General features: G+C 42.3%; 1 protein-coding gene across 13 annotated transcripts in view; it reads left to right on the plus strand.

Annotated features, from left to right (window-relative positions):
• Positions 1–21,928, plus strand: part of EHBP1 (EH domain binding protein 1) — a 205,707-nt gene that overhangs the window by 149,095 nt on the left and 34,684 nt on the right. For 4 of the 13 annotated variants that reach the window (XM_068675568.1, XM_068675573.1, XM_068675581.1 and 1 more), the window contains 6 exons: positions 5,511–5,658; positions 12,666–12,782; positions 15,925–16,052; positions 18,700–18,841; positions 18,993–19,099; positions 21,802–21,925. In XM_068675568.1, coding sequence (XP_068531669.1) covers positions 5,511–5,658; positions 12,666–12,782; positions 15,925–16,052; positions 18,700–18,841; positions 18,993–19,099; positions 21,802–21,925 — 766 coding nt within the window. The remainder of the gene's footprint in view (positions 1–5,510; positions 5,659–12,665; positions 12,783–15,924; positions 16,053–18,699; positions 18,842–18,992; positions 19,100–21,801; positions 21,926–21,928) is intronic. The other 9 variants (XM_068675571.1, XM_068675575.1, XM_068675579.1 and 6 more) reach the window with 7 other exon arrangements.

Genomic DNA, 21,928 nt, shown 5'->3' on the forward strand with positions numbered 1-21,928 from the left:
CCAAGTGCAGGGCGAAATAGAAATGCTTGCCGTGGTCATGGCGGAGCCGCGCAGCCCCGAAGGGGTTAACCGGGTTAAATCTTATTTATCTGAATAGAACTGCGGGGCTGTTTTGCAGAATGCACCAGCACAAATACCTATGGTTCACTTTGACGTTACAATTTTTTGTTGGTTTCTTTACTTTAAATACTTGAACTGCTAGACCTTTTACTTTTTTCTCTGAGAAAGATGTATTTGTACCAGATTAGAAAAGCTAAACTGTTTCTTTACATTGAATAATCAGCCTGTCATGACAAATCTATCTCCTTCTGCATGAGTAGGTGCCAGTTTGACTAGCTTCTTTTAGGCTCACACTGGGTTTTAAGCTGGATCCATGTGCATGACTGGCAGTGCATTTGTTGGGCCAGATCTAAGGAGCCAGAGAGCGTTCAGCTCCTTTTTGCCTACAAAAGAGCAGCCAGACAACCAGCAAGAGGCCTTGGATGAAGCACAAGGTGATACTTACTTAGTCAGCCAGTCTTTTATTTTATTTTGCCCAAATGTATATATGCTTGTCTTTCAGTAAACGGAGAATTTAACCATTTCACAGTGACGCGAAGAATTAAATTACCAATTACGTGATCAAAGAGTAAAATGACCAATTTTGTTTAAAGCCAGCACTCTTCACACCAGAAACGCTGTTCCAGATGAATCGTGGGTTATGCAGAACAAAATAGGTGATATTGGAAAAAAAAAATGAGGCTAACATTTTTTAAAAATATCTCCTAGGTTTAGGGAATCGTTTTCCATTTTGCAGCCACACAAGCCCACGTTATTGCTAGTTTTTGGTTTTGTTGTTTATTTATTTGCTCCTGAAGGGGACAGCTTTGCTATGACATTGTTTGTGCTTCTCCCAGTGCTGGACGTTGGGCTGCTGATGAAACCACTGCTTTCATCCTGTCTCGTCTCATTAGTCAATCAGTGACATAGATCGTGAGCTTCTTCTGTGTGACAAGTGATTTGGTACTTTTTTTGCGATACTTTATGTTCATGAAAAATATTAGCAAGATGCATCTGGCTTATTGGTGCTAAAGCAGCCAATGCAGACAGCAGGCAGAAGACAGAGAATGGAGGAGATGTTTATGTCTTTCTTTTCATTGCTGATGCCTTCCTGTGATCCAACTGGATACCAAAAGGCAAACCCACTGCAATTTTGTTTACATCGTGCACGTCCTGGGCGATTCATGTTTTGCTCGGTACCTGTGTGTTAATTCTGAGCTGTTGGGAAACAGTAGTAGAGACCAAACAGAACCGTGGTCCCCAGAGTGATCAAAGATTTAATCTGACCAGATGGGACAAACTTGAGAAAGATTTTGACTTTCCACTCTGTTTTGCAACAAGAAAGGCTGATTTTTTTCCCCCCGTCCTTTCTTTGTTAGAAAAGGCAGAGATCAGGCCCTCCCCAGAGAAATGAGCAGGTGTGGCCATTTACAAGCATGTCTGGTTATATTATAAACCAACATAAGAAAAGTTTGAAATGGTTTGAAAAGATCTGCTAAACAGTTTTAATGTTTCATCCCAAATCCTATTTACTCAAACAAGAGCCGATCAAGGTCACAGCAAAACCCAGCCTGTGCAAACCTTTAAAGCTCATGTAATTTTATTTTATTTTTTTTTATTTTTATTCTGTCTTCTGTAGGAACTGAATAGGTACATTTTGGTAATCCTTGCCTCTGGACAAGCACAGAAGTCTTTTTCTTTCTGAATGGCTAATAACAGAGCCGTTCTTCCTGTCTGATGATGAAAGAGGTGGCAGTCAAGTTCTTTTTCTTAGATGTCGGGGCAGAGCACGGACAATTTGGAAACCTGCAGCTCCATGAATTGCTCCCCCCGTCAGGCACAGCGCTGCTGTAAGTGTGGTGCCGGGGAGTAGCACCAAATCTTTAACTTACACTCCCCCCAGCCTGAGCCCGGTGAAGAAATTGCCTTTTAAGCATCAAAAAAAAATAATAATAATACAGGTTGCCAGTTTTATTTATTTTCTTAATAGTGGGAGGACAATTCATGATCAGGCTTGTGGTGCAAACGCAGATAGGATCGTGCCCAAATTCTCTCAAAGGGCGACTGAAAATCCCCAGTAGGGTGTTTTGGGATTTGTTTCCTTTTGTTGAAAACGAGAGGAGATTGCGGGATATTGGGTGATTTAAGGGAGAAGGGCTTTAATGGGTGTGGGTTTCCTTCCCCCCCCCCGCAAGGCTCTGCCGTGCTGGCTGTGGGCTGGGTTGGTCGGCTCTCGTCTCAGCTGCTGCTGGTGCTGAGCAGCGTCACGGGACGGGCGCTGACCCCAGCGACTGCTCCGCCAGCATTTCACGTCGTAATTCACCTTCACAAATCCAGGGCATCGTTTTTGGCCAAAGTGGTGTCAGCCATTGACGTCTGCGGCGAGTACAAAAAGGACCCCCTAACGGCAGCCCTTCTTATTTGTTTCTTAAGATCCAAAGGCTGCTGAAAGAACAATTGGATAAAGTTGAGGATTGGCGAAGCTTGATTTTCTTGTTCCAGTGAAATGAAACTCCAGGCCTTTTTCTTCCCGGTCCCCTTAAAAGCAGAAGTCTGCTAGGGGGTTGTAGCTGTGTCAAAGCCGTTGGGATGCCACTGCTGATCACTTTAATTACTAGGACTAAGGAGGATAAAATTAAAAGTAGCACCATTGAAGCAGTGGAAGAAAGCTTGCCGAGATGGCGGTGAACTGTGAAATATAAAAATTGCATACCAATACATTTTTATAGGAGGGAAACAAGGAATTACATTACTTATTCGTGAAGAGTTTGTCCTTAAATGGTGAAGTTTTACTCGCTGTGCATCCGTGTGGCAGATTTTTAGACCATTGCAAAGCAATCGGTAGCCGGGGGGGGGGGGGGGGGAAGGACTGAGGAAACTTTAACGTTGCTTTGGCACGTCAGCTTTGTGGCAGAGGGGTGAAAGATTTTACCCTGTTTTCTCTTTGAGACTGAACTAGAATGAACAAATCGCTGCCTGTGTGTTTGCATCTCCCTTTCTTGGTGCAGAGCTCCTGTTTGTGGGCTTTAACTCCTCCGTCTCCTCCTTGTTTTATTTTCCAGACGGGAGAAGCTGTAAGGTGAAGCCTGCAGACTGCTCCTGAGCGATTTCCTTTCCAAAATCCAGGGGGGGTTGATTTGTTTTTTCATAATTGTTCGGTGACTCCCAACTCACTCGCTGTGCTTTATGTACTTTTCCTGCTCTACATTTCGTTGTTCCTTCCAGCAGCCTTTCCCCTGCCAAGCTCGGCAATCGATGGTTCAAACACCCGAATTGAATTTAAGCAATAAATATGCCGGTTTTCTCTTATCCGCTGGTGATGATTGGCTTAATCAGCACAAACACAAGCCACAATAATCTGTGTTTGCTTGGAGATCCCCAGGATGTTAATGACTATGCTAATAATTCGGGATCCGGGTTCTCCTGCAGGAGGAGGGAGGGGAGAGGAGCATCAGCCTGCTCTCGGCGTAGGGCGTATTTGTCACAAACACCTAACTGGCCTTATTTTACGTGTGGGGTAGTGGATCGAGCAGTTCGACATTAAACCACGTGGGAATCTTAGTTAAAAAATAAAATAAAAACGTGTCTGTTCGTTTTAAAAACCCATTTAAATCAAAACCACAGGTTCATCTACACCGGGAATTCCAAGTCGTAGAGATGTGAGCAGTTTTAGTTCAGGTAAAATTCAACATAATTCACGTTACCCAATACCATGGGTTGGAGGAAAATCGGTCGCCGCGTCAGTTGGCTGGCTATAAATTAAATTAAATTGATCTGTTACAGCCCATGGTAGCAGGGGGAGCTTCCCAGTTGTCTTCCCACCGCTCACAAAGAAGTTTCCGACGGAACTGTTGCTCTGCACCTTCTGGGAGGCTGCAGGGTGAGACCCAGCAAACAAAGCGATGTGCATCCTGCTGCAGGGCCCAGGCCAAATCGTCTTTCTCGCGTAAGGACATGAGCAGAAAAGTAAATCCAGGCAATCTGATAGGGAATCAGCATTCTGTCACTCAGGCACAAGATACTGTGCTGTGTCCATACGCTTTGTTTACTGTAGGGTTTTATGAGTTGTAACCTGCCCATGCAAGCTGTTAATGAGGCTAAATCTTGCTGCTTGAGGATTGAATTACAGCACACCTCTGGGCTAATGGTTATAAACAGAAAGTCCCATTAGGGCTGCATTCTGATTCATTCATTTGCATTTCTTCTATTGTGCCGAGAACAATGATGAGTAAATAGCTACAAACAAACAATTTACATGGAAATGGGTAAAATGTACCTAATTAGTATTTTGTGCTTGTTTTATTAATGATTGCTTAAACTAAATAGCACTTAGCAGCAGCCCTTACCAGCGTCTGCAGGTGCGGAATGCTCAGTTGCTGGGCTGGTGGGAAGGTTGCCAAGGCTGCTCTCCAAAATTAGGCACTTTGTGCTCTTCCACTTAGCTAAGGTCAGCTGCGCCTACCTGGTTTTTATCCTGTTCAGGATGTCAACACATGGAGTTATGGGCAAACGGGACTTCGAGCCAAATGCTGGCTTCATGGCGTTTGTGAGTGGGGAAAACGGGCAATTAAGCTTTTTCCTAACTTCGAAAAAAACGTATTTTTTTGATGAAGACAGCATTTTAATGTATTCCTGTAGATATGTTTAAAGACACCTTTTTATTCATATTTTTGTAATGTGGCAGGTTAGTGTTTTCCTAAATGTCATGCTATCAACTTACTCATTTTGATAAGTTTAATGTTGTAGGGCTTCTAAGATAGTTACAGGCTTTAGGGCAACAACGCTATCTGGGATGATTCCCAGAAGATCTTTTTCAGTTACTGACCAAGACCCCCAATGGCAGCATCTTTTAATGTGAGTCTTTTCTGCTCTGGTGTCTACTGTTCTTTCATTCATTTCCATTAGGTATTTTATTTAAAAAAAAAAAAAAAAATATATATATATATATATATATACACATATATATCCATTGAAGTCTAAGGATCACGTTCCCCTCCATGCCACAGATTCAGTGTTACTTTGCACTCAGAAATCAGCTTGGTGAGTGGAGTTACCAAGAGCAACATCGGGCTTTTCATTTCCGTGCTGTGAGAGAATATTACTGAAACAAGTAATTCAATTTAGTAAAACCCTTTTTGTAGCCACGGCAAAAGTTTTCGCAGTTATTACTTTGAGACAAAAGTTTCTGAGAATTCTCATCTATGTGTTTTTCTAGAACGTAATTTTTAAGTGTTTTACATCGTAAATTATTAAGTTTCTAATGCAATAATAATTTGGGGAATGCTTTAAAAATATCTGATTCGTGGCTGTCTTTAAAAATTGTGGTGTGACACCCAACTGATACCGAGCATCCTATTTATAATGTGGGCCAAGCACCGTGCTGTAAACCAGTTACTATCATGATGATCAGATTGAGAATGAAATTGCATTTCTGTCAATTACTGACTTGGCAACTGTTCAATATATCTTAGCAGCAAGATGAAGAGCGGCGTCGGCAGCTGAGAGAGAGAGCTCGTCAGCTAATAGCAGAAGCTCGATCTGGAGTGAAGATGTCAGAACTTCCTAGCTACACTGAAATGGCTGCAGAAAAGTTGAAAGAAAGGTCAAAGGCATCTGGAGGTGAGCTAAGGAACCTTGTATCTTATTCCTATGGCAACCTGGAAACCAGAGAAGACCTTTTGGGGTATCACTTTTATTCACACTTCAAAATGTTGTTGTCGGTAATTGTTGTTCATGAGGTGCACATATCAAAAGGCTGGCCATAGATAATCTTCTTAAATCAGGGTTGAGTCACTTGATTTCCAACAATTAAAAGAAAAGCATATATGTGATTGGAAGAACAAGTGTTATATAAACAAGTAGCTGATACTAGCCCGTTTATACAGGTATGTCATTATTTACAGTTTCTGTAGCATTTCATGATTGTTGCTTAAAATCTCTTCCATATATATCTTATGCAGGAGCATAGACATATTATTTGGGGAAAACAACATTAGAAGTACTTTAAGAGACTTTATTTTCTATTAAATGTGTTCAAAAGACTGTTTTGGAATAGAATTTTAAAGGAGACCCATTGGAGGTGGGGGCAACAACCTTTTGATTTTAAATGGCAGTCTTTTGACATACCACTTGCCTTTACAGGTTTTGAGTTGTAATATTGCTATAATGTTATTAAACTGACTTTGAAATGTCATTAAAATTCATATACCTGCCATGCTATGAGCTGGAGTAATGTAGTGTCACTCAAACTCAAATGGGTACTGAACACACGTTTCAGTACAGGCTCCTTGCTCTTTTAGTGTCTCCTACATATGCTAAGGGGAAATTGTGTTTCTCATACTAATGCATAATTGTAAGCCAAAGTGTCAGGAAAATCCAGCCTCACATTTGCAATACATGTACATGTAGGCTCAACAACAAGATTTTTTTCTTCTCTGCTATGTGTATTTTATATGCATATATATGATAATATGTTCTTATTGCTCCTTAAATCCTGTGCTTCCGTTCCAATTAGCACAGATGATAAAAGCAGTTAGTTTTACTCTCTCCCTTTGGGTCTGGCCTTCAGTTTTCCTCTCTTTGGCCAGTAAATCAAGCTTGAAAACAATTCTTTTTAACGATAGATAGGGAAATTAAACTCTTGATGAGGAGGAGGCAAGACTTCATTATGAACTAAAAAAGGTACTGTCTTAGAGTTAGCTCAAGTCTGAAGCAAACTTTGCAAACTACTGAAAAAGAGAAGCAAAAGGGGAGGGATATGGGTAGTTGTTTCTGTTGCAGAACTTTTCCACTTCCAACCAACTTCTTTGGTAAAATTCAGCCAAGTGGGCCAAACTCAACATTGACTAGCCACAGACCAAAGTTCCCTGCTGAACTAGAAGGGCTGGGGGAGCAAAATGGCATAGAACTTGTAGAGTAAGTAGACTATGATGTGATGTTCTTCATCCCTCTTCGCTGTTTATGATTCCTCATCTTACTTCATTTAATTACTTCATCCTCACAGTTTTATCATGCTGGTACACATCTGCTCCTGCCACCCCTCCCCTGCAAGGATGGCACGTTTTCTTTGTATATCGAGTGCTCAGCTGGCTAGTAGTTATCCTGTTTTGTTGCAGTTACTCACTCAAAGTGTTTCCAAGTGATAGCCCAGTATGCATCTTTGTATTTTCCTCTGAATTTTGCTTTTGCTCTTCCTTTGTGAAATTTATAAGCAGTCTCTGAGGTATCAGTTCCCGTAGCCCTTGTGCAAACAGCCTGGAGGCAGGCAGTCATCTCCTATTAAGGCAAGGGACTTTTCTTTCTCTCTCTAGGGTTTGGATTCTTTATCTGAAATAACAAAAACTTTGGATAAAACTCTGGCACCATTAATTTCGAGGGGCCTGTATCTCTGTCACGGGTGTCTCTAATTTTTCTGTCTCCTGCATCATAACATCTCTTCAGCAGCCTTGCATGTTGTCATCAGAGCTTGATGCAACAGTTGATCCCAAATACCGGCTATCCCACCCCATTGTCCCATAGTCTCTGTATGATTTTTAGAGCGAGCTTCCATCTCTTTTGGGTAGGTGTGTGCCGCTGCGTGCAGGCAGACCCAAGCTCTGCTTCATATGGCACCACCTGTATGGATGCGAGGCATTTCCAGGCGTCACGTAGACCTGTGTGTGAGCAGGGTATCGCAGCTCGCTGCCAGGCTCCAGCTCGCCGTGCAGCAGGCCATACAGCTCCTGGTGCTATAAATTGGCCAGAGGTTATATACACCCAGCCAGCCTCAGGAGCTGGACACAGCTTTGACATATTTATATGTAGATTGCATATGTGCTTGGAGAGTTTCAGTGTTATTAAAGGAGGAGACCGTACCTCTTCCGCATGCTTCTGCCACGCCGTTGGTAATTCCTGGTGTCACCCCACATCCCTACTCGAGAAATCCATCCTGAAATGGAGTACTTGTGTGAAACGGCATCAGCGCTTTATAAGCCAAATATTTTAGAATTATTTCTGCTTTCAGTCTTTACCATTTTTTGATTTCCACCAAAATAAGGATTTGATAGATGAAGTCTCCGTGTTACAACTGGATTCTGGATATTACCCTTAATTGCATTCACATGTAGCAGTTCTTTTTCCGTGTAGTCCTGTATTCCCTGTACAATACCCATGACAAGCTTATAGTAATATCTTATGTCTTCCAAGCTCTCTTGTCCATTATGTTTCATTAATCTCTTCTTTTGCATTGATTGCTACATTTAATTTACAAAAAGGGAGTGTAGCACATCATTTTCCTCCCTCTTAATTCAGTTCTTCCAGGGGAAAAAAAAAAAAGATACTTCAGCTTTGGGATTTATTTTTTTTTTTAAGACTAACTTCTTGCTCACTGTTGGTGGTGAAAATCTGATCTCTTTCAATGTTTCTATATGCGTATTGAGAGTTTTCTGTTTTGATCCTGGTGCTGCATTCTCCATTAAAAGGCTTTTTTTAATCGTAGTCTGCAAAACTGAAATGCCTACGGCAAGTAGAAACTTTCCTGGATAAGAAGCATCATTTGCTACGAAATCCAGTCTTTTTCTGTAGGTTATTTGGCATGTGAGACAGAAAATACTTCTTCCTGCCAACTGCCAGAGGGTGTGGGGTGGCAGCTTCAGATTTATTAGATGTCCTACTAGCTTCAGGCTGATAAGCAGATGCCTTGAGATGGGTCCAGGGACAACACCGAGATAGGAATCCAAATATCCTCCCTCTTCCCAGCAGCGGTGGGGCAAAGGAATTGGCATCTTATCTAGGTATTGTCCTTGCTGCCCAGCGAGACACCCATCCACTCTTTGGGGATTGGGGTAGCGTGTTTCCTTCACTCTCTGGCATATCTCCACCCTTTCTTTGAGATGGCATGTTGGTGAGGAAGCGGCTCGTATCTGGAGGTAGTGATTGGGCAGGGGAGGGAGGGAACATTGAGAGGACAGGGGTAAGATAAGCATAGTATTAAGGGGCTTCGGTGAGAAAAGTGCCACAAATAGGCAAAACTGGGAGGGGAGAAGTGAATAAACACAAGAATGGAATGGAAGAGAGATGTTAGAGGAGCAAGAAGGGTAAAACGGAGGAAAAGGAGCATCCGAATGTGTTGTGAGACACACAAAGGAAAAAAAAAGTTTTAAAAAAATTGGAATTACTAACAAAAGCTGGAAGACTGGACTGCAGTTTCAAAACTTACCACATGAGCTAGCTGGCACTGCGTAGCACTTTTATACGTAACCAAGTTTTTGGGGTATATAAGAGATTTTACTACTGAGGCAATGATTTGAAGGGAATGTGCGTGGTAGCTCAGCCTTACACCGTGCTTAGTCTCACTCATAAACCAGTGCTGAGTCCTTAATTTAGTATTTTTAACAAGCAGCATTTGTTGGCAGTTACCACTGTACTTTCTTGTTCTAACATCTGATTTCTTGTACACTTGAACCAGTATTTCAACTCCACGTTTCTTCTGCTCCCCGCCTTTGCTTCCTTTGTTACTGGCCAGATGCTCCTGTCACATCCCATAGCCTTAAAGTGAACTTTGTACCTGAAAGTAAATGAATTAAATATCCAAATATCCACAAGCTTGAAAGATTTCCCAGAGACAGCGCTCAAGGCTGGAGATGTCTTATTCCCTAAAAAGCAAGTGCTGCTGCAATGCCTTCACATACAGATCTTTTTTCCACCACTGTTCTGGCATTTCTGCGTGGTGCCAAAAGATTCTTGTTCTCTGTGTCAGCCTCTTCAGTCCCGGGTGTGTAGGCAGTGGTCGGTGCTGTTTAGTTGTTGACTTATTTATTTATTTATTAATTTTAATTTCTTCTCAACATCATAAAGATTTGCTGTCTTTTCAGGATCCACATTTACATATTTTTCAAAGAAGCAGCTCTTGTCTTCTAAGTATGTGACCCGGTTCTAGACAAAGTGTTTTAAGTTTTTCACGCTAGTAATTTTTTTCATAAAAAATATGTTTTCTCTTTGTCACGTTGTTTCTTTTGTCATCTACAATTGCAAAGTCTTTTTGTAACCCGCTCCCTAAGCACATTTTCTTTTTTAGTACACTCAAAGAACATGGGACTTTGAGGGGAAAAAAGTAGTAGTTTAAAACAAGGAATCTGTCAATTCTGAAAGGTATTTTAAAACTTTTGAAATTTCTTGAAAATAATGGTTTTAATTGGCATTTCTTTCCAGAGTCTCAATCTCCTGGCAGTCATATTCAGTCCAAGTCTGCTAACTTTAAATGAAATCCTAGGTCAGGCCATTACGTGACACTAGGGACTGGTATCTTCAACATTCCCATCTCTTTTGTAACCTAAAATGGTGGTGTCAAAGGCAGTGCCTCTGATTTCATCTCTCTGTATTAAATTAAATAAAATCAAAGAATTTAGAACACACATTCCCTTAGTAACCAGTAGTCCTAAACCCTATCACCTTGTTCAGAGTGTTTTGACACATTCAGCATCCTACTGGCTGCCTGGTGGTTGCGAGCTGCCCTTGCTGGCTGACTTCCCGGGGTGCTTTGGAAATCATTGAGGCTCGAGGTGGGTTTGACTTCCCTCTGCCACTGCGGTGTCCCTCATCCTTTCTCTTCCACCGCTGGTGGTGAACCTGCAGTGCCCTTCCACTTTGTTCACCCACCTCCCCGCTAGCAAAAACGAATTAGAGTTACAGAACCAGGTCCATTCATTTAAATGGGAACAGAAAGAGTAATGTGCAGAGCCCTGAGTGTTTCTGCCCGCCTGAAGAACCACCAGGCCCAGATGAGCTCACAGATACTGATTTGGCTAGGAAGAGATGCCCTCCAGCCACCTCAGCTCAAGATGGGCCATTTTGGACAAGAGCTGCATCTTCCCAGGACCACTGAGAAATAGTGGAGAGGGGCCCAGGGAAATCTTGGTGGTCAGCTGAAACAGAGGAGTCCTACTGGTGTCCTACTGATGCAGACTGCCTCTGCAGCAGACACACAACCGATTCTGAATAAGACACTGAAATGGAAACTTCTTTGTTCCTTTGTCGTAGCGAGAGCCTTACTCTGAATCAGTAAAACTGCACGAAAGACTGATTAATTACAGAGGAATTGAGGGAGCAGCTGGTTAGAAAAGAGTAGCAGACACACAAAAAGTCAAAAGGCTCCTAAAATGGGAATTGCAGGGACTACGGAGATAAAGAGGTAAAGAAAAGAAACAACAATATGGCCTGCGTGTCAGCAGTGTGGGCCCAAAGTGCCCACAGGCCTGAGGGGGGCCTTTGGTATACTTGAAAGAGAGCCAACAAGTGATCAGCACCAACCCCAAACCTCTGCTATTCAGGATTCTGGCGTCTTGGTACGGTATTTGGGATCCTTTTTGTGTATATGTTGTTGGAAAGTACCAATGTTCTGTAACTATAATTAGTATTTTTCCCTGTCGTGCAGTGTTTTGAAGTTTGTTTAGTTGCTACATGGGTATTCTTTCTTCTGGCATATTCCAGCCTCCTCTTTTTCATCAGTTTTACACGCATGCATACGTACATAAGAAAAAAATGTTCGTATAAGTCTGAACAAGTGTAGATAGCACTTGATATGAGACTTAAAAGTGAGTAAATACAATGCAGCTACATGCTTTGAAAGTACTAATCTAGCTTTTATGGACCTTGTTTAATTTCATTGTATATTTGTATTGAAAATGTGAGTCAGAATTACTTCTGGGATCTGCTTCGCAATTCAACACTTGCTATTTGATCTTCCTCAGGTTACTTACTCTTTCTGTGCCATAATTTACCTACATCATCATCATAATTGTAATTATAATAATCACCCAGTTCATAAAACGTTACGGGGCTAATTTACAAGTGATATTCATGAGCCGCTCTGAGAAACCCAACAGAGAGATGCCATAAAAAAATATAAAGCATAATTACAATTATTATTTTATTTAAGATGTATGTAGCTTACAAACAGGCCTGATTCAGGGTGCTACAGCAAGGCAGCAATCTGTGAGCGTGCTCTTGCTACACCGGAGGGCCGCGCTTGCTATGTGTGCTGTCCCAGGTGGGGGTGTTCCTGCTCGGGTCAGAGGTGCTGGGAGACACTAACACGTAAGCAAGGTGCAGCATTCGTATCTGCCATATATTTTACAAGGTAAGGAGCAGCAAGTTTCACCCCACTGGGAACTCATACTGGGAGATGCTTTCTTTCTCCAGAGCCTGAAGCTCCCAGTTCCTTCTGTGGGCTGACTCATTCAGAGCTGCCGCCAGCCAGCTCCAGCACCCATATCCCACTTTGTGTCACCGAGAACTGGGAGCCTAGGGGAAATAATTACGACTCAAGCTACAAGGAAAAGCACATGTGCTTTTTAGAGTTAGCCAGGCGCTCAGCACAGCGAGCGGCCACTGCTGAGGCCAGCCTCTGCCTTTATTGTAGCAGGAGTTTCCAGCAGAGCTCCCTGGGTATATATCGGATTGCATCAGTTTAAAGATAAACCCATGAGTGGACAGGGTGAAATCTCCTGCCAGACTTATTTAATGATTTGCATTTTTATCGTAACTCAGCTTGTTCTCTAAAATATTTTTTTTTATTTTTTTTTTTTTTTTTAGCAATGTGGTGCATGTAGGTAAGAAAACACTAACCTTAATGCTGTATGTTCCTACAGATGAGGATGAGGATGATGATAATATTGAGATAGATACTAACGAGGAGGTTCCTGAATGCTCTGTTACTGGAGGTGGAGATGAGCTTACTAACCTAGAAAATGACCTTGATTCAACGGGTAATTTAAATAATGGCTATTTTGTGTATTTTGCATGACTAACACTCCATCATCATAAGTACTGATGTGCTGCTTCTCTCTGTCATAACTTTATTCCTTTGTGCCTTTTCAGGTCTTTTAAACCCTGGTGTTTATTCTTTTTGAATATTTTACATTTACATTTGGCTAAAATTTAAAATCAGCAACAAACTTATTATTTCCAGTCCTAGCAGATTTAAAGGTCTCTTCCTTTTCGATGGGGAAAGGGCCCCAGGCTAGATCTGTAAAGCTGAGCCACCTGAAATCACCCTGCCTGGCCTGTCCCAGCAGTGTAAGCAGGCCAGAGGAGCAAGAGGTCACATCGGAGAGTACAGCTGCTGCTCTCGCCTGACATCCCAGCCCACGTGCTCTGTGAGCAGGAGCAAATTTGTCTCTGTATAGATTTTGGTATCTCTCCAGCTCCTTCCCGAGGACCAAGGCTTGTATTTATTTGTACCTTGTTGCCTCAGTGGGGACATGGAGTTATAAATTTGAACAGAATTACTTCTATTTACTTTAAAAAGTTCAAGTAATGGTATTTTAATAACACAGTTTAAAAGCACTCACACTCTAGTGGAAATGCTCGTGTTATCACATTGCATGCTGGTCAAACAAGAATAAGTCATTGTAGTGGCATTTCCACCTTCAAAAATTGTAATCCAGCAAAACTGGAGTTCAGGTTCCTCTGCAGATGATAAATGTGTCAGAATCCCCCAAGGGAGATGCTTATTTACAAAGGAGCTAGATCTTCAAAGAGGCGCGGTGCTCCTCTGCTCACAGCGAGTTGCAGAGGGAGCTTGTGCTCTGTGTGCCTGCCTGCTGCCAGTGGCACCGGGGTGTGCTGAGGGCCTCTGTGCAGCACGGTCTGCTTCTGCTCACCGCAAGGTAAATCGAGCTACGGCAGCCCAGAGAAGTGTGGCAAGTGCTGGGCAGCATCAGGAAGCAGGGAGTACAAGAGGGAGCTTCTCCCAGCATCTGCTGGCTTGGTTCAGCCTGTGCCAACTGGTCCTAAATGTGTAACCCATGATATATTCAATCAAAGCACTTCAGTTAGTATTTGCTCTCGTAAATTAAACCAGCAATGATGTGTGTACATCATATTCTTTGCCTTCAGTTGCATTAGGAAGCTAGGCTTTTCTTGAGTGTGGAAGATGTGTCATGTCTTTTGATATTTTTTTGAGCATTTCCAAACACATAAGAGAATATATTTAGTGTTTCCAGCATTTGACTTAAGCTGATTTAGAGTAGAATCCTGTCAAATGATTTTCCAATAAATATTGGTTCATTTTAGGAGAAATACAAAATCAGTAAATGAATATTCCTGTCACTTAGCCCCAGTGACTTGCCAACATTTTATTTCCGTGGGCCTTTTTTTTCTTGAGAGATGCCTTTCTCAGGGATGCAAAACACTACCGAACACTTCATCTCTACCATGGGAAGATGTTCTGGAAAATAAGCTGGGACATGATTTTGCAGGTCGATGTGCTTGTTAGCCAGAAGGACAAGCAGCGTTGTTCAAATGAGTAAGGAAGAGGGAGAGCTAGGACACAGAAAGCAGCCTAATGCTGTGACAGAAATCAGTGTACACAGATTTTGGTGGAATTCTGCCAATTCATACCAGGTTCTAACGAAGGTTGAGTCCCCTGGGAGCATCTGAATGCACAACTGTAAGGGACATGTCACATTTGGAATCATTATTGACTGCGTTAATTAATTTGTCCCCTGCTGAACCTTAGTCCCTCCTGTCTATCTCAAGAAAAGTTTTTTTTTTTTTAACTGCAGGTTGTTGGTTTGAAATATTGCATCTGTCTGTTTGTTAGCACAGCCACCATACGCGGCTCTGAATGTATCTGATAAAATGTGAACCTCTTATATCATAGTTATTACACGATGTTTATGTATAAACCCGCAAGGCTGAGCGTGTCCTTACATGTGAGCCTCTATTAAGGACACCCTGACTGGGTGTGCCAGAGGAAAGGGAAACTGTCCTCCGTCATAGCCCAGCCCATTGCTGCTGGAGGCAGGCATCGGTTGATTGCTGGCATGCCAAAAATATTTGGGCTAAGACGAATCAGAGGGCTCCAAACCTTGGAAGGAGCCCTGTGGCAAAGCAGCCATGGCTCCACTTCCCTCACCAGCACACGGGGCAAAACTGGGGGACTCTGCCTGTAGCAAAGCAGAGCAAGAGCTGCTTTTATCGTGCTCGACCCCAGGCCCAGGTGTATGTTGAGTGTCCTCAGGTGATGCTGCATCTGCTCCATCTCAGGAGCAGTTTCTGCCCCTCTCAGCTCTCTGCCTCCCTGCCCAGGGCTGGCTCGCAGATCTGTGCCGTGGTGTGTTATTAACATCTCTCTCGTCATTACGTGTGTGTGTGTGTGTGCTTGGGTGTGTTACACGCTGCCCTCAGCGTTCACATATAACACTGAGCACTGTCAGGAGGTAAAATTCTCCATTCTCTTATTTATTCGGGCTCCGGTCCAAGTTCCTAAAACTGATGGAAAGCAAATTGTGGGCTCCAGCACGCTTTGGATCTGTCCCTTCGATGCAGTCGTGACGTGTTTTACAGCTCTCCTGGCTTCGACGTCCTCTATAAATCACAGTTAAAATATTACTAGAAAGCTGATTCTTTTGATACTGCAATTTTAACACAGAGGAGCTGTGCCAAGGAGCCTTAGGATGAATTAGTAGTTCATAAACTCGAGGGGTTATCAGTACTTACAATATGTGATAAATTGTTATGTGTCATCAGAAAATAAATGGCTCTTTAAGTGTGTTTTTGTACCAAAGTATAGGTATGAACAGGTTGGGAGTAACTTCACATAAACATTGTCTGGTTTCTATGTGTTTCATCTCCTCTCTTTATGCTGCACATACTTGTTTAGCTGAGTGCTGTGTGTTTGTTTAACGTGTTTTTAAAGAAAATTCAGGAAATATCTGGGTATGTAACGTGTTCCACTAGTCTATGCCAATCTGAATCACGAAAAAAAAAATGATTCCCCTTCTAGTTTTTAGTTCAAAATGGTAGCAAAGTGGATGAAATCTACCTTTTAGATTGATACATTGTTGTGCCGACTCTGCATTTAAATGCATCTCACTCTGTTGTATGTGGTATTTGCATATTTAGCAGAACAAAACAGTAAGTTGGTGGATTTGAAGCTGAAGAAGCTCCTAGAAGCTCAGCCACAGGTGGCAAATTCACTCTCCAGTGCTGCTCAGAAAGCTGTAACTGATAGCTCAGAGCAAGACATTAAGGTAAGTTTTGATTAACGCTTTTGTCTCAGTACCTGTGTGTTCTGATTTCTGTTTTGTACTTCATGATGAGGAAAATGATTTCTTACCAAATCCTTCACAGTAAGAAACGCAGAAAATCTTCACGGCGGTGCGCTCGCATAGTTTGCCATGCACTGGGGTTTTCTTTTCTGTTGATTAATCAACACATTTTCCTCTTTCTTTGGGTCTCGATACTTGTAATTGGCATAGCAATAAGAGCCATAAGAAGCGGCTCCAAACGTGTACTGCTCAGGTTGTCACTTAAATCAGAAGTGCAGCACGGGCTGTATCCTGCGCCCGGTGCAGCCAGCAGCGAGGCTCTCCCGGACTTCAACGGGAGCAGACTTGGACTCAGTGATTTTCTTCTCTTCCCAGCCTGACCCCCTCTTTTCTTCTCCTTTAAAACTAAGCCGCGTTACATTTTAAAGGCATACATACTTGGATACTTGACAACGAGTGCTTCTGAGGGGAAAAAAAAGAAGCCAGTGTGCGGTTGTTCTGCCTGTTCTTAATGTTCGCCACTTCAGCGTAAAGCACACACCAATCAATTTTCCATTTCGTTTTCTTAATTAGCCCCCTTGTGTTCTTACTATTATTATCCAAAAAAAAAAAAAGGGGGCCGTGTATGTCATTAATATCCCTATGGCTCTGGGGCACTTCCAGTTGGGTATAACTTTTCACCCACCTGCAGTCTGTGGGGAAAGCACTGCTGACTGAAAGGATTTCCTTCCCCAGATACAGAGATGCTTTGAAGTCCCAAAACAATGACTTTCATTGCTTTTCCCTTACACTGTCGGTTCCTATAAATTGGTGATGAAAGTGTGTGGCAGCAGCAGAGGACTTTCGGTCTCTATCTTTGAACAAAAGGAAGCCTGGATCAAGTCTGATTTTTGCGTTCAATTTAGCTTTCTGCAGTGGATTTAATGCAAAATGAAGCTGGCCCAAGAATAATACAATGGATTGAAAAGGCTAACTGAATTAGTGGGCTTAGAGGAATACATTTGTAAAGTGGCAGAAGTCCCTAGTCATAAAAAGGTTTCTTAAAATGGGATTTACTGGCTAATCACACTGATATTTTAGCATGTTGCCAGGCCTAAAAAATTAGTCATGTTTGTTTATTTTGGTAAAGACTCTAGTTTAGACTGTCAGCTGGTAGTGTGCTGTGAACAGCAAAGCACCTTGCATTTAACCAGCACCATAACCACCCGCTCCGTGCAGCTGAAAAACCCCTGTGTGAGAGGAGCGACACTTTTCTAAAGCTTTAATTCCGCAAACGATGCCGGGGCCACCTCCACCAGGGTAATGTGCCACCACGCAACCTGAGGGGAATGGTGTTTCTCCCCGTAAAAAGCTCCTGCGAGGGGCTTGGGTTTTTTTTAAGGTGCCCCCACAAAAGGTGCGACTTAACAGTTTATCTCCGCGGCCGGCGTTTTAACCAAGAGTTTTGCAAGCGGCTTTCTGAGGAATATATGGTGTCCATCTGTTCTCGGGGAGCTCCCGGCATTGAGTCGGATTTGTTTTTTAATAAAATGCAGTTTACACGTTTATAAATGAGGCATTCTGTGTTTGTGGAAAAGGATAAACTGTTACCTTCCCTGGAGGATTGTGTATCCCCGGCCTCCTTGAGGCTAGAGAATAGGCCATTGGAGAACTCCCTCATTACTGATTGTCTCAATGCAGAGGAAGGGCAAAGTCTTGGTAGCTTTTGATAACCAGTTTCAGCATTCAGCAGGCTTAGCTATTAGTCATGCATCTTAGCCTTTCCCTATTTACTTTCAAAACACTTAATAAAAATAATAAAAGATTAGGTATAAAATGAAATATTTGTTTGGTACACAGCACCTCGGTATCTGCAGCTTCCACACACCGCAGTGGTTCAGTCTTCTGGGATATTTCGCGTCGATAGAACCATTTGAATTTGTTACCAGTATTAACATAGGAAGCCCTGGAAAAAGATAATTGTAGTTTCCTTCGCTGTAAAAGGCTTACTTACAAATCTGGCTTTGGAAAGTTATAGCTGATGAAACGCAGTTCAGCGGGGTAGTATTATAATCCTACCTTTTAGCCTTCATCCAGCATTAGTGGTTTATCTCAATGGGCATAAAATAAGAAACTAGTTCTCCTTGTCGTACAAGGCTGGGGGACTGCACAAAACGAGCCCATTCTCTGCCGGGCAGCACCGAGGCGGCAGGGAGGGAGGCGAAAGGCACCGCACGGCGGCACGGTGGCGGTCGGGGCATGCACGCCGCTGCTTGGCAGCAGCAAGCACAACGCTCGACAAATCAAAGTTGCAAAGGAGAGAGATTTTCGTTGAAAATCTGCCTCGCTGACAAACGCCAGGCACCGCCGGTAAACGCGTGGGCCTGCGTGAGGGTGCCCAGATAGCAAAAAGCCAATCGTTGCCACCACGCATTAAACAAAAAAAAGGAGAAGTTAATCACTCTTCTCCTTTTTTTTTTTTTTTTCTTTCCCCTGCAGCCGATACTTTCATCCTCTATAAACTGCAGTCCGAGTTGGGAAATCCTCTTTGCAAAAACCTGCATTGTGTTCCCCCACCGAAACATACCTTCCGAATTTGTGTCTTCACGTTTCTAAACAAAAGAAACTGTTGTGTGCCTTGTTTTTCTAGCAGAATGGAACAGAGGAGCATCGTGCTGAGCGATTACAAAAAGCAACAGAACGTTTTAGAAATCCTGTTGTGTTCAGCAAGGACTCCACCGTCAGAAAAACTCAGCTCCAGTCTTTCAGTCAATACGTGGAGAGCAGACCAGGTAGGAGAAAAATATAAAACATGTTTTCCCATCTTATGATTTAATAATATTTAACAATAAATATATTAAAACCCGATAATGTAAGTCCCCATTTCAATACATAAATATCAAGCTTTATAATAATTTTACATGTCTTTCCCCTTTTTTCAAGAGATGAAAAGGCAGAGATCAATACAGGAAGATACAAAGAGAGGAAATGAGGAGAAGGCTGCGATAACTGAGACTCAGAGGAAGCCATCAGAAGATGAAGTGCTTAATGTATATTAATTTTTTGTCTGGTTTCATGATTGCTGATAATTCCAAACTGTATGTGGAAATAGTGCCTTTATTTGTTAAAATGAGATGTTAGGTTTTTTTAGATGTCAATCTCCAGTGCATTCAAAGCAGAGTGAGAGGGGTGCACTGTTGAATTAGTCTGCAGTGTGGTGATAATTGTCAGATAAAAAAAATGAATTTTTCAGAGTTCCACAGCCCCAGCTTCCTTGAGACATTTCCATCAGGGCACTTCCCATAAAGAGATTCCAGTATTGATCTACCGGGAGGATTTTAATTATTACAATAGCAGATACCGCAGAGCTGCAGTTAGAGGGAAGAGTCACATGAGACCTGCTAGAATTTCTCAGCCAACCCATTTTGTTGGCTTGGGTTAATGGGTGTTCAACCTTTCCATTATCCAGATCAGCCGTGAATTACTAGCTGAATGATGTTTGCATTAATATAATATATATGGTAATTTCTTCACTTAATTAACGGGGAGGTTCAGCTCAGTAGGGGTATGGGCTGATCATGTGTAAAATTGATTTGTGAGGGAAATATTTGATAGACCGCAGGGAGAAAGCTGGTTTTGATGGACAGCTGTGGGACAGAAGCAGGAAGAACAAGTTTTACCCTGATTTTTTTTTTTATTTTTTTTTGTCTGAAAACACAACACAGCCTTTGATGGTGGTCGTTTGGTGCTCTCCACAATTTATCTAAATACGTTTGTAGTTTTTGCTCAAGCAGGCTGGAGCTGAGTAGAGGTTTCTTACCACTGCTTCATCTACCCTAAAACATCCAACTTTTTACGAACCCAACAGTTATTTTTAGCACAGTTGTACTTTTGCAGAGCTGAAAAGCTCTGGCACAGTAAGTTCGCATTATATATGCAGATGATACACATGAACTCTGGGGATATTTCAGCCTGACACAGCATTTCTTTTCATCTTCTAATAACAATTGTTAACAATTATGCATGCTGACATTAGGGAAGTTTTCATACTATTTTCAATTAATTATAGTTGATGAAAGGCAATATATTGCACATCACCTCAACTCTGTGCACTAATTTTTTTTTTTTCCTTCAGGGACTACTCTCAGGTAGTTCTGCTGTCGATTTTCTGGCTGTATGTCAGGTAGAAAAAGGTTTCCATTAGAGCTGATACTACTGGCTGTTATGTAGGAAGAAAAGGATTATTGGGGACATAACACCTATTAAATTCACATCCCCTTAATTTTAAACTTCTGGGCTCATTACTGGTCTGGGAGTTCAGCCATTCCCTTAACCCTCACTTTGATTATGTCTTTATTTGAAATCATATGCTGGCAGGATTATTATTATTATTATACCTGTCACTGGAATACGAAGCTGAATTGACCATTTCAGACACATTTACAGGAGAACAATTGAAAATGTTCGGTGAAAGTATCTGCAGCTCTTACACAGCAACAAGTTAGCCTCCAGTAGGGAGATAAGTCTCAAAAAAAAATTTTTTTTTTCAGTTTTCAAGGAGCAGTGATCTTACTTGCATCCTTTATAGAGTACAAATGAAACATGAAGTCCTGTTGCCATTTTTTTCCCATCTTAAACCATCTCCAAGGCTCCGTGGCACAGTTTGGGAGGGCTGCTCAGGACTGCAAGGAGGTGGAAGGGGTTACTCGGAAGGAGTCATATTTTGTTCCCAACTTCTTCTGAACAAACCTGCTTCGGGAATGGCTGTTTGCTATTGAATGTATCCTGTGATAACCCAGTACAGGTGGGTAGAAGTTGTTGAGCCACATGCGAAGAAGTTTGAGGTATTGGAGGACTGTTCTCCTGCTCCCGATGGGAGAGCCAAACAGTTTGTTGGCTGCTTGTTGGAACTATTTGGAGAGGTTTGTGGTCATCTGCAGGGCAGCGCCGAGACCTCATGGGGCACAAGGGGCAAGCTTGACTCGTTAGCATTTCTGTGACTTTCTCAGGAAGGAGAGAGCTCAGTTTGATTTCTCTAACGCTGGTGCCAGGGTCTTGGTGTGGAGCAGCAGGGCAGAGCAGGTCAGTCCCCGTGCACCTGAGAGCCTGCACCAGGCGGCTTGTCACTGCTGCCCAGGATAAGAATCACAGTTAAGGTAATTAGCAGTATTTTTCCAGATCACTGTGTAGCAGGGCAATTGCCTGCAGTAGGGGAAACCCAGAGAGGCATTACAGCCTCGTCTGTTGAAAGACATCATTACAGTTGACCCAGAGGAGCTAAACAAGCTAGGGAGCTTGGTTTGGGTTTGGTTTTAATCTCCAAAGCCCACGTTTAAATTGTCATTAGAGACTCTTGCGGTAGTTCTTCTAGCCCCTAAAGTTAGGGTTTTAAAACTGAATAAGAAATGAAATGGCACATTAAATAGCGCTTTATTTGGATTACGTTTCCTTTCATTATGCTTTTCTACAGCTGTTTTTATGTACTTTGAAATTCATATAATTTGTTTCTACAAGTCAGCCAGGTAGTTAAAAACTGCAAAATCAAATGTTCCTTACAGGAAAAAGTGGGATGTTTTAATAAACAAATGAGGACATTTGGCAAAATTGTAAAGTTTATGAAATGTAAGTGTTAGCTTTTTGGTAGCAAGCATGATATTTGGTTGTTTAGGTAAGTGCCTTACTAAGTGTTTGTGGAAAGGAAAAATGCAACTTACAAGTGATGTTTTTTCTTCTTGTTTGTTCTCTTTAACAGAAAGGGTTCAAAGACACCAGTCAGTATGTTGTAGGAGAATTGGCAGCACTAGAGAATGAGCAAAAGCAAATTGACACCCGTGCCGCGCTGGTGGAGAAGCGCCTTCGCTATCTCATGGACACAGGTA

The sequence above is a fragment of the Anas acuta genome, chromosome 3 (assembly GCF_963932015.1).
Source record: "Anas acuta chromosome 3, bAnaAcu1.1, whole genome shotgun sequence".
Taxonomy (NCBI): Eukaryota; Metazoa; Chordata; class Aves; order Anseriformes; family Anatidae; genus Anas; species Anas acuta.